Source organism: Triticum urartu, chromosome 2 (genome assembly GCF_003073215.2).
Source record: "Triticum urartu cultivar G1812 chromosome 2, Tu2.1, whole genome shotgun sequence".
In the NCBI taxonomy this organism is placed as follows: Eukaryota; Viridiplantae; Streptophyta; class Magnoliopsida; order Poales; family Poaceae; genus Triticum; species Triticum urartu.
Genome location: NC_053023.1, coordinates 595,928,646 through 595,940,429, shown reverse-complemented (window position 1 = coordinate 595,940,429; position 11,784 = coordinate 595,928,646). Strand labels below are relative to the sequence as shown.

At 40.0% G+C, this 11,784-nt stretch overlaps 1 protein-coding gene across 2 annotated transcripts; it reads left to right on the top strand.

Annotated features, from left to right (window-relative positions):
* The first annotated feature begins 442 nt into the window (after positions 1–442).
* On the top strand, positions 443–10,883 carry LOC125539048 (uncharacterized protein At4g17910-like). 2 transcript variants are annotated; one of them, XM_048702412.1, is made up of 17 exons: positions 443–574; positions 673–736; positions 833–866; positions 1,338–1,468; positions 1,665–1,738; positions 1,865–1,940; positions 2,049–2,138; positions 4,048–4,121; positions 5,079–5,166; positions 5,522–5,648; positions 5,745–5,849; positions 6,453–6,576; positions 6,662–6,713; positions 7,177–7,221; positions 8,046–8,144; positions 8,288–8,365; positions 10,521–10,883. In XM_048702412.1, exons 1-17 carry the CDS (start codon positions 522–524, stop codon positions 10,527–10,529), a joined length of 1,323 nt encoding a protein of 440 aa, XP_048558369.1. In that variant the 5' UTR covers positions 443–521; the 3' UTR covers positions 10,530–10,883. The 2 variants fall into 2 exon arrangements, with proteins under 2 accessions (XP_048558369.1, XP_048558368.1); XM_048702411.1 differs by lacking the exon at positions 10,521–10,883 and having other exon boundaries at positions 8,288–9,216.
* The last annotated feature ends 901 nt before the right edge of the window (positions 10,884–11,784 follow it).

Below are 11,784 nucleotides of genomic sequence, written 5' to 3'. Positions count from 1 at the left end.
GGTTCGACTCAGACTCGACTCGACTCCTGGCATGAGTCGAGCGACGTCGCTCTTTCTGGGTCGAGTGACTCACTTTGTTTTTTGAGGGGGAGCGCGACTCACTTAAATGGAGCCCAACTGTTATATGTTTTGTTTACAGTATATGGGCCGGCCCATCTCCCCTGGAAACCTAGATCGACCATCCCCCACCTCCCCCCGATCCAACCGTCTCCAGCCGCCACCCCTGGTTGCCCCTGCTGCTGTTCTGCGCCTACCCTCCTATGGTGTGATCCTCCCCTCCTCCCCTGCTACTGTTGTTCCCCTCCAATCCCCTCCCCTCCCCTCCCCTCCCCTGGTTGCTGCTCCTGCTGTTGTGCTCCTCCCCTCCTCCCCTGGTTGGTGTGGCTGCTGGTGTGCTCCTCCCCTTGCTGCTGCTTAACTCACGTCAGACTCATCGACCATGAGTCTAGACGTCGCCCCCCCTGAGCGACTCGTCGACTCATCGACTCGAAAACATTGGAACCACCTCTCGCAGTCCAACAATGGAGGGCCTCCTCGACAAGCCCCTGAACCCGAACAAGCTTCTTAAGGAGCAGTGAGTGCAAAGTCCAAACCTACCTGCGTTTGCCACCACTTTATTCTCGTCCGTACTGCTCTGCTAACTTCTAGGTACTCTCCTCCTTCATGACGCAGATTCGTGAGCAACCTGACGGGGTCGTCCCTGCTGGAGATCGCGGCGCTCTCCACTATCGTGCCGGTGACTGATTAGTTTCTCTCCCTTAGATTCCCAATATTTTCTGTATCTATATATGCACGTCAGGGTTGTCGTCTGATTTTTTTTTTTGGTTCACAGGCAGTGGTGGTTTTAAGGAAATGGAGCAGCAGAGGTCAGTTGGTTACAGATACTGTAATTTTTCATAACCATTTATACCTTTTCGTGTAAGTGTAGAATATTTGTTTTGCAACAAATGTTCAAGTGAGATAGGTGTTATGACTGGAAAGTGGAATTCAGTTGCCAGTATGCTACAGTTTTGCACATTTAGCGTTCTGATCATAAATGTGTATTTTTTGATATTTTTTAACAAGGTATTTTCTGATATTCAACGATCCGGCCCAATCTTTTTCATGTCCCAGCATCTATATTGATAAATTTTACTTGACCGTGGGCAGCTAGCATGTCCTCTACTTTAAACTGTGTTGTCCAATCTGATGCTAGCTATGTCATGGCATCCTTCTCAATTTTTCCATGTTTTTTTACCCTGATGTAGTCATTGTTATCAATAATAAAAACTTCTTTATTTTCATTCATGGAGCAAATCTGACAGAGATTCTACTTCCTTGTTTTTATCTTATTATAGATAATATTAGGAGGGATTCAGTGAAGAAAAATGATGATGCTCTTGCTGGTCATAAAGATGGAGTGTATTACTTTTCAGCGTTGGTTATAGATTTTCTCACTGTTGTATTGCCTATACTTCTGATTTTCACGGCAAGTACCCTCTTCATTGCATTTTAATATGTTTACATGATGAAATTGTTAAACAGCATAAATCAGGGAACGTGCAAAGCACACACTTATACTGAAGTACTGAACTATTCAGTTGTCATCTACCAATCTTTGGATGAGCTTTAACATTTTTTTAGCTCATAAGTGAATCTGTGGTTATTCCTTTGGTTTGTTGCAGATCTTAGCTGAATGGGCTTATATTTGTGCAATTTCTCTTGTAGCTGTGATATCTATCTACATCTTGTTTAAAAGGTATTTGGTATTTAGTTCTTACTCCAATTTTTGTGATCTTGTTTTTGCTGCTCTAATTCCCTTCTGATCTCTTTTCGTGAAACACCACCCATGGTGATCTGGAGTTATATGACACTGCACTTTCAGGTCTCAGTCTCATCTCAAGGCTCAACAGCATCTGCCTTCTCTTAGGGCAGACATATCTTCTTACCGAGTGTCAGTGGTATGCACAAGTTTATTGATTATATAAGTAACACATTATCGCTCCTTCACCAGCACTAGAAATGGAGCAGTACTATTGCAGTATTAATGGTGATTGTGCTCTTTGTAGGTTTTAGTGACATGCGTGTCCATATTGGCAGTGGATTTCAAAATCTTTCCTAGACGGTATGCAAAGGCTGAAACATATGGTAGTGGCATTGTAAGTTAATTCGTCCAGGCATTTTCTTTAGTTTATCTTTTGTTTTTACAGGTTCTTCTACCTTATTTTCGTCATGAAGGCTAATTAAATAGCCAAAGGTTGTTTACATGGTGTGTAGACCCCATGATGGCCTAGTTTTATAATCGTCATCATTAAGAATTGCACAAAATCATGAACTAGTTGTGCAGAAAATGGCAACAACTGCAAATTGTGCATATTATTTGGATTGCAAAGGATTAACAGCTTCATTAGATTGGTTAAATGAAATCCATTTGTCAGTCATGGACTCCTCTGGAGCAGTGGCGATTCCATGTGTAACCTGTGGGGTCAGCTGACCCCACAGGTTTTTTGATTGCAAGCCTAGTTCTACTCATATTTGTGCAAAAAAATTAGAAGATTTTAGAGAGATTAGTGCATTTGAACCCACAGCCTTTTGTTGCTGGCACCGCCACTCCCTCTGGTGCATCAAGTAGAGACGTATCTGCACATTAGGGGCTGGTGTGGGTTGTGTTACCGGTAATGCCCCCTGCTGCTTCACAGCCACCGCTTCTCCTTCAGCGCACTGTATCGCTGCCCATCCTGCTGTGCACATGGAAGTAAACTCAGGGCACAGAGGTGTGCCAGTCCAAGAAATTGTTGAGCTAGTAATCAATACAAAGCTGGCCCTGTGATCCTCATGGTTTTGTTGCAGTTTAAACATTCCTTGTTCATCTCCTGGCCCGGACTCTTCATGCCCTAATTGATCTGCTGGCTTCCATGCAAATCGCTGCTCACGTATATCTTTGCTTGGCTGGTCTATGCTCATAATCTCATACATTGGATCAACACAATGCAATCTCATGCATTTCAAACCTGCGCTACGAAACTCCACCGGGTGAGCTCAGCAGTGCCACCGCCGCCGCCGCTGACTTCATGCCTGCAGCATATTTTCGGAGTCTGTTTTACGATCAGAACTGTAGCTTGCAAATATTGCACACGCCAAACTCTTGTTTCGTGTTTGTGCACACACATAGAACCGGATTGTTTGAGTCAAATCTCCACACATGCATGGTCTGGATTCTTCCAGCTGGGCTCAACAACGTCACTACAGTTTTCTCTGCCGCCATTTGTATGCCTTCTGCGTCTCCTAGCATCATCATATCTATCTGCTCTGCTACCGCTGCTTCTAGTTGCACCTTTGATGCTGTTACCCCTGTATGCGCTGCCGTTCCTCCTCTTGTGCTTGCCTCCTCCGCTGTGCTTGACTGTGTCGGCTTCTTGCAACACCTCTACAACCGCTTCTTGCTCCGGTGTCATTGCCATGGTTGTATATGTTCAGCACTGTGAACCTGACTCTATCTAATGTGGAGCTGGATTATATTATGTAACTCAATACCGATTGACAACAGCCGTCGTAGATTGACTTGCAACCTTGTAACTCCCGAAATCTGGTGCTTCATCATGTCTAAACCATACTTGATGAAGGCCACAATCCTTAACTTTACTGGAAAATTCAAACCTTCTTTACCTGTTGCTGCAAGCCCTTGCTAAACACGTGATAATCTCCTGCGGCAGTATCACTACCCTGGTCTAGGTTGCTGACCTGCAGGTCGAATGCAATTTACTGATGTCCACCGCACTTAATAGTCATCTGTTGTCATCTTTGTTGGTTGTCCAGTTTTTATGCCTTTCCCCTGTATGATTAGGTCATCAACTACTGTTCATCATTGCTAATTTTTTGTTCTTCTGGAATTGACACAAGTTTCTTGTTTACAAATATGCCTTGCTTCCATTTTTTCGTCATCAATCTATTATTTATTATAGTTGTTAATGTCAGGTTCTCGACCCGTGCTTCCCTTCGTGTAATTTGGATCATGTTTGCCATTATTTCCGAAAGATCAGAAATCTGACCTGTCTTCCAACATAACAGATGGATCTCGGAGTAGGGTCTTTTGTAGTGGCTAATGCACTAGTGTCTAGACAAGCACGAAACATAACCTCATTGTAAGTGCTTAAATGATCTCATTTGTCTTAAAGAAAATATTTTAGGGCTTAATGAATATATATATATGGATCCAACATGATGCTAAGGATTCTCATCCCTCCGTCCCAAAATAAGTGTCTCAACTTTGTAGTAACGTTAGTACAAAATTGTACTAAGGTTAAGACACTTATTTTGGGATGGAGGGAGTAGTTAAGTCGGAAGTAACTCACGTGAATACTGAAACTAAAAGGCAAACTCTGTGTGAAAAACTAGATTCCTGTTCTGCAAAGTTAATCCTACTTTTTCTATGATAATACTTATTAGTCAATAGTCATAGTGTTAGATACTGTCGTCCGTCGGGCTTTATGTCAAAATGTTCTCACTGCATAAGTTGTTTCTGTAGATACTCTAAAGAACTAATGTTTATTTATGTTGACTGTTTGTACTGGACATAGGAGCTTGTAGGAACCTAGAAGTTTCAACTTCACCACTTACATTATGGTGTGCTGAGTTTTTTTTGTCCTTTTTAAATTGAGGTACAAAGTATTACAATTCTGCATGCAAATCTTAGCTTTGTCAGTTCATTGATAAACGAAGAAAATTATAATCATTAGTAGCATTCAAGATAAAATGACCGGTCCATCTCTTCTTTCAAATAAGATCTGTCCTGCATCTTTTCTATTTGCATGTAGGTGGTATTTCTGTGTTAATCGCTTCTTGTTAGGTTGTTCTCCAAGTAGCTTTCTGACTTGGTATTATTTCTCATATAGATGAAAAATTACTGTATGAACATACTGACAAATTATCCCGTGTTTTGTCCAGTATCATCACAAAAATGCACAGTTACTTTGGCAGAATCATTGTTTCAATTTTGATTTTTTTAGAAGATAACTGTACTTTCTGACCGTTAGATCTGCCAATAGGCACTATTCAACAGCATAAGTATTCTATCTCATAGTGCACCTTCTGTTTTTTAGGAGATGGAAGGCAGCACTGAAGTCCATAAGTCCTCTAGTATTTCTTGGCTTTGCTCGTCTTATCTCTACATCAGGTGTTGATTATCAGGTACTTTTCTTCTTTGTGCCAATTACTTAAATTACGCATCCGCCAGAATTTATCATGTAATGCCATTTCTGCAGACTTGCTAACCTTTTTGTTGTGTTTTCCTGTCCCTGTCTATTTTCGTATTCTCACTTCCTTCATTTCTAGATACTGAAACCTGTATTAAGCAGAATTAAATACGTATAATAGTTACTAGCCTACCAAAACGTCTTATATTTGGGCACGGAGGTAGTAGTAGTGAAAGTGGAGTTGATTAGATTTAAGTTTACAATGCATAATCAAAGGTTATTTACTCAATTTTTTCCGTATTAGAATGCTGTCTTTTCTGAAGAGCTATGTTCCTTTTGTTACCTTGTAGGTACATGTAGGAGAATATGGTGTCCATTGGAACTTCTTTTTCACCCTTGCAGCAGTTTCTATCCTTACATCCATTATCAGGATTCATCCTAAATATTGCGGGATAGTTGGTATGCTTGTTCTTGCAGGTACTAACGTTTCTAGTTTTAAGTTCCGTTAGAAGGGCTTAGAGGTGCTACAATTCTCCTTTTCAGTTGATAAATTGCTCTTATTTATTTTTACAGGATACCAGGTATGGCTAAATTTTGGGTTGAATAAGTATCTCACATCTGATGAGAGAAGTGGTGATATCATTGGCCAGAATAAGGAAGGCGTGTATAGCATATTTGGTAAAAAATATTTATGTGCAATGATTTCTTTGTCATTTCTTTCCATAAGATGCCGAGGAACATAGAGGCGTAGAGCCTTCCAAGCTTGTTTTTTGTTTGCGTGTATAGCATATTTGGTAAAAATATTTACGTGCAATGATTTCTTTGTCATTTATTTGCATAAGATGCCGAGGAAGATAGAGGCGTAGAGCCTTCCAAGCTTGGTTTTTGTTTGTTTGACAAAATAACATTGCTGGTCCAGATTTGTACAGAAAGCTTAGTGAACAAACATGTGTAATACTTATTCACCCACGCGCACACCCACGCGAGCATATGTGCTATTTACATTAGAAAAAGCGGGATAAATCCACAAATATCACTAAACTGAGCACATGTGTGTGTAAATGTGAGCACTAAAATTTGAACCCTGCTGGGTGGAGTCATGTACCCACAACTCCACCCCAGGAATAGTTCGCTCTCTTTGTATCATTCTTTTTTGTTTTGCTAAACTTTAATATGGCGATTATCTGTTCTGTTACTTATTAGGTCACTTTTATATCTGAATATTCAGTATCATAGTTTTCCATGCACCACATTATGCGATCTAATGAACTCCTTCCACAGGATACTGGGGTATGTACCTGATTGGTGTATCTCTGGGTTACTTTTTGTTTCATGACCTTAGTTCAAAAGGAAAGATTAGGAGCACTCAAGTGGTAAAAGTATGGGTTCTCGCAGCATCATTTTGGTACGAAACAATGATAACATGAACACCTATGAATAAGAGTTCTAATATTCCTTGGCTAACATTTTCTCTGATGGCATGTTCATAGGATTTTGGCAATCATTCTTGACAGCTATGTTGAAAGAGTCTCTCGACGAATGGTAGGGTACTAACTAACTACGTGCTTGGTTTTATTTACACTGGTACTAAAAATGCAAACTCATATTTGAAGAATTGTGGTGATAGCTATGCAACGTAGCAGCAACTTATGGTATATAGAAAACAGTACTGTGCTCTTATTATCTCAATGGACATGTTATGTTTGAACATGATGATTAAGTGTAAGAGTATGACATATATTTTCATAGTATTTAGGTTTGGTCTACGTAAATCTGAAGTAAGAACATTTGTTGCATTGCTGAAATGTAAACCTTCCACTCATGCAATGCGATTCTTCCAACATGAACGGATACGCGGGCAAACTACCTTCCCAAATTAAAGTTTTTTTAGTGAAAGGAAATGCTACAGTTACTACAAACTAGTTTTGCACTCGAAATTGGGTCAAAGTAACTCCAGCAACTTATCTTTTATCCAGTAAAATGATTCAAGCATTTCATTTTGCAGTGCAACTTCGCATATGTTATGCTTGTGTTTGGCCAGAATTTTCAGGTATTGTTATTTCCTTTCTCGCTTTTATAAACTTATAGCATACATTCATTTGCCAGATTAAGGCATCCAGAAGACAAGAATAATATGTACTCCCTCTGTCCCATAATATAAGATCTTATTACATTTAATTTGCTCACAAATTGGATGTAATAAGATCTTATATTATGGGACGGACGGAGGGAGTGCTTTAAACGATAGTACCTTCAGTTATCCAATTGTGGGCCCTAAAAGGGCAAGGATAGTGTTAGTTTGCATAGTTTATCTTCTCAAATGAGGATAACATTCAAATTTCAACTGAAAATAATATGCACCAGAGCAACATAGCTGAAATAATGTGCACTAGCTGAAAAATGAGGTTTGAAAGTGTAACTTTATCCTTTGTACTTATAGTTCACCAACTGGTTTTAATATTTAACGATGCTGAATCTGATATTAGAGCCTGGAAAACTGGCAAGATGCACACACTTCTCATCTTCAAATGCATGCTACCTAGTTACATTTTCTTTTTGAGATCATGCAGAGCTACCATGTAAATATATTTGGAAGAAGAGTTTTATTAAGCCAATGCATTATGCGGGGCAGAACCATCTGTGTAATTAAAAGGAACGAACACTAAATGAAAATCAGCAAATGACCTAAAGCTAGAGGTAGCCACCAAGCCCTTTGGCTCCAGCTGCAACTCAATATACCTGTTGTGGTGTTGCCTGAAGGGTCTAACAGCAATTGAGCCAGCTAATACTTAACAATTGGATTGTTACCAGTTATGAAATTGCTAAAAAATGCTCAGGCTTCACTATTCATGATGGCTACTATTATAATGACAGGTTATATCTATTCTCACACTAGCGGGGTCCATTTCACATGACAAGAATTTGGTTCTTGAGGAAGCATTCAATCAAAATATGCTTGGGGTATTCATTGTGGTAAGATCATGACTCGTTATTCTTATTGCTGATGCCAAAATGGGAACTTATGACTAATAGGACCGAATCGTCAAATTTTAGCAGATATATCTACCTCTTTAAGTGGCCAGTGTAAAGAAACTGACATTTACATTCTTTTGCAGGCAAATATCCTAACTGGTCTAGTAAATCTCTCAGTTGACACGCTTTCGGCCTCTCCCCTCGCTGCCTTCATGATTTTGGTAGCATACACCTTTACTTTGTGCATGCTTGCTGGTCTTGCTCAGTTTTCTGGTGTTAGGATAAAATTTTGGTGAATATGGATTTTGTGTGGTACTGTACTTTGTATGTATGGAGTATTTAATCTTGATTTTGAGGAAGACACGTTTGTGTATTGAAACCGAGCCCTTAGAGCTCATATGTGGTCAATTACCAAAGCCCTACCCATTGCAGGTGGTATATGAATCGAGGTGAGTGTTGTTTATTCACACAGTACTCGTGAGATCCAATCTAATAAAGAGAATAATCCTTAAATGTTCCACTTTGTTGCAAATTGAGCAAACCCATCACTAAACTTCCTACTGTGTTATTGTTCACTCGAGGTCCAAATGGCCCTGAGTCAAGATAAGCCGCAAATCGGTTGTTGATCAGGACTAGGTGGGGGGCCTGTCCAGGGCCTAGATATTGGCATTGGCTTTTTTACGAACGGCCTGGATATCTCTTTGTTCCAAGTGGTTCAGAAGCCCTATCTCACGCGTCGTAGCGTTGTATGTGCTGCAGTCCCGACTTGTCTCCGTTCTTAGACCCCGTTTGAAAGTTGAAACAGAGGAAGATAATAGGAATTTTGGAGAATCGTATTCCTACAGAAAAACATATTCAGCTGGTGCCGTTTGAAACAAAGGAATGGCTCACCAAGGATCCTATGGAACAGGGCAATGCAAAGGAATTTTGGAGGAAAAGACGTCGTGTTTTCTCTCGATGTGTCTGTAGAATCGTAACCATAGAATATGACCCTAATCGAAATGCATACATTTGTCTCATACACTATGGGGATGGTGAGAAGAGATATATTTTACATCCCAGAGGGGCTATAATTGCAGATACTGTTGTTTCTGGTACAAAAAGTTTCTATATCAATGGGAAATGCCCTATCTTTTAGTGCGGTTTGAACTATTGATTTACGTAATTGGAAGTTACCAATCAGGTTTACGACGGAACCTAGAAATCGATCACCGATCCAATTTGACTGTGGATTCGTGCGTTTTACTTATATATCATACCAATGTAAAAAGACCCAAAGAGACAGATCCAATTAATCTCGGCCATCGAATTATGTCAATCCAATGACCTAGATTGCTTCAATGTTGAGTGCTCAACACATTTAGCGTGCAGTTAATTTCATGCCAAAAATAGTGCTAATCACATAATAACACGCAAATAATATCCTATTTATATCCGTATGCATTTAATATACTTTCAAATTAATGTACATTGCACGTACACGTTGACTAGTGGTGTCCAAGTAGCAAGTCTGGTGTTCTCTTGTGTTTTGGATTCCGGTGAGAATTTAGGTTAGAACCGAGTTCCAAATGGGGTGTTTATGTGGTGTCAATCCGAGTAAGAACAGTAGAGGGAGAGGCGAGAAAGTGAGGGGTCAGCACTCACAGAACGTATCCTGTGCACCCGAGCGACTCCTGCACCAGGTGCTCCAATGTAACATGAGCCCTTGGATTAAAAATAGAGGGACATGATGCAGTACTGGTATATTTTACAGAACAGACCTTTAAGTCTAACTAAATCGAGCGAATCTACATCCCAAACCCAGTTTTGTTCATCCCCTCTCCTGTACCACTGCTCGAACGAATCTGTTTCTTCCTTTCTTTTTGCAAGAGATGCTTTAACTTATTGTTGACCAACAAATCTGCTATCTGGCTATTCTGTGGAAAGGAATGATAATCCCCAAATCTGCTTACGAAACTGCCTCACGTACGATCAAAATGTCATACGATTTATACGACAAGAGACAGGCCCGTTTCCCAAGGTCTGGGCCCACCACACCAGATGAGTCTTGTCGTACGAAGATCGTACCGAATTTGATCATACGTATAGCAGCTCTCATCTGCTTACCTATATGATAGAATTAAGAGGCGCTTTGTATGACAGTGTTAATAATTACATATCAAGTGTCATAATCATGGAGAAGTTGCACCAAAGTGGCTACGTCCAGGCTACAATTGGCTCAAGGAAGATTAATCAAATCAGGATACACACTGTACAAAGTCCTGAAAATTTAACAGTATCATATTTCAATTTCTGTACACCACTGACAGTCGGATTCAAACATTGTGCACATGTATATGATGTAATATATTTCACAATGATAGCTTTGTTGTACAGAATTCTTGAACAGAAGGCCCACTGTGCTCTATTATCAACCACTTCACTACAAGAGATACTACATTACATGTCAGATGCCAACATATCCTGACTTAAGCAATAGCTTGAGCACCATGCAGCTCCCATCGTCATCTGACGGCGACATCTTGGCTGGCTGAAAAAGACAAAGTGGATGCAACTACAAAGCAAACTTTTTTCCCTCTGAAGATGAGCTTGCAGCTGAACATGCAGACAGTACGTGAAAAATAGGAACACCATGTATTTTGTAGAAACATATTCAAGATGAAAGGTCAACAAAATTATCTGGTTGGATAAGAATAAACTTTATGCTAAAGACCACGTCAATGATACTGCTTAAGATTTTGTACTTGATCATGGCTCTTACTCCTAAAATCATTGCTGAGTGTTGATTACAAAAAAATTGTTCTTACTTGCTGTCATTAGAAAAAAAGAAGGGCACACCTCTTGCTTTCATTTTATTCAAATGAAACTTGAAAGTGTGATTTTCTCGGATGTGAGCACAGGAGCAAGCATCAAACGTGGTACAGAAACAGATGAACAAAAAAAAAACAATAGCCACAGGTCAGCCAGAATACAAGCTGAATCAACAGCCAAATAAATGTCGCCAAGTAGGATCGCTTGAAGATTAAACATGAGCGAAGATGGGAAATCGCAGCACGGTTCCCTCTGGTTGTGTTCTAGGACATCATTAACACTGACGCAGGGGCCTCGAACTAGCTTGCATATAAAAAATTTGTGAGATGACTCTAGGGATGTACGCTCTATCAGTATTGTTGATTTTAAAGCATTGTTAGAATGCGGATTGCAACAAGTAAAAAATCATGAATAAGAAGAACTAGTACAGATTTCAGAAAGGTAAACTGGACATCAAAGCGGAGTTTCAATTTAAGAATCAACAAATTGAATCAAAAGAACACACAGCAAAATATAATCTACTCCAGGTATGTACGCTGACTCGCTCATAACCGTTTTTCACATAGTCATAAAATTTATGCACAACTCTTACATTATAGGCTCCAGTAGATATGAAAACTGTTTACGAATTAAGTATGGGAACAAGGAGCACAGCTCTTTGCCTGATTGATTTATAGTCCATTCCTGCAATTGGGGGGAATTGATAGATGGGAAGAAAAGTAACACTCCAGATAATTGAATAGGAGGTCATACCCTGGATACTTTAAGCTGGAGAAGATGGCCGGCTTATTTGTGATGGCTGGGTTGACATTGCCCGGACCTACAGCAC

What these genes read in the sequence shown, in the direction of transcription:
- LOC125539048 (XM_048702411.1), top strand. Translation starts at nt 522, where the DNA reads ATGGAGGGCCTCCTCGACAAGCCCCTGAACCCGAACAAGCTTCTTAAG. An exon ending in AACAAGCTTCTTAAGGAGCA is followed by an intron (nt 575 to 672) that starts GTGAGTGCAAAG and finishes TTCATGACGCAG; the next exon opens with ATTCGTGAGCAACCTGACGG. An exon ending in GCACGAAACATAACCTCATT is followed by an intron (nt 4,122 to 5,078) that starts GTAAGTGCTTAA and finishes TCTGTTTTTTAG; the next exon opens with GAGATGGAAGGCAGCACTGA.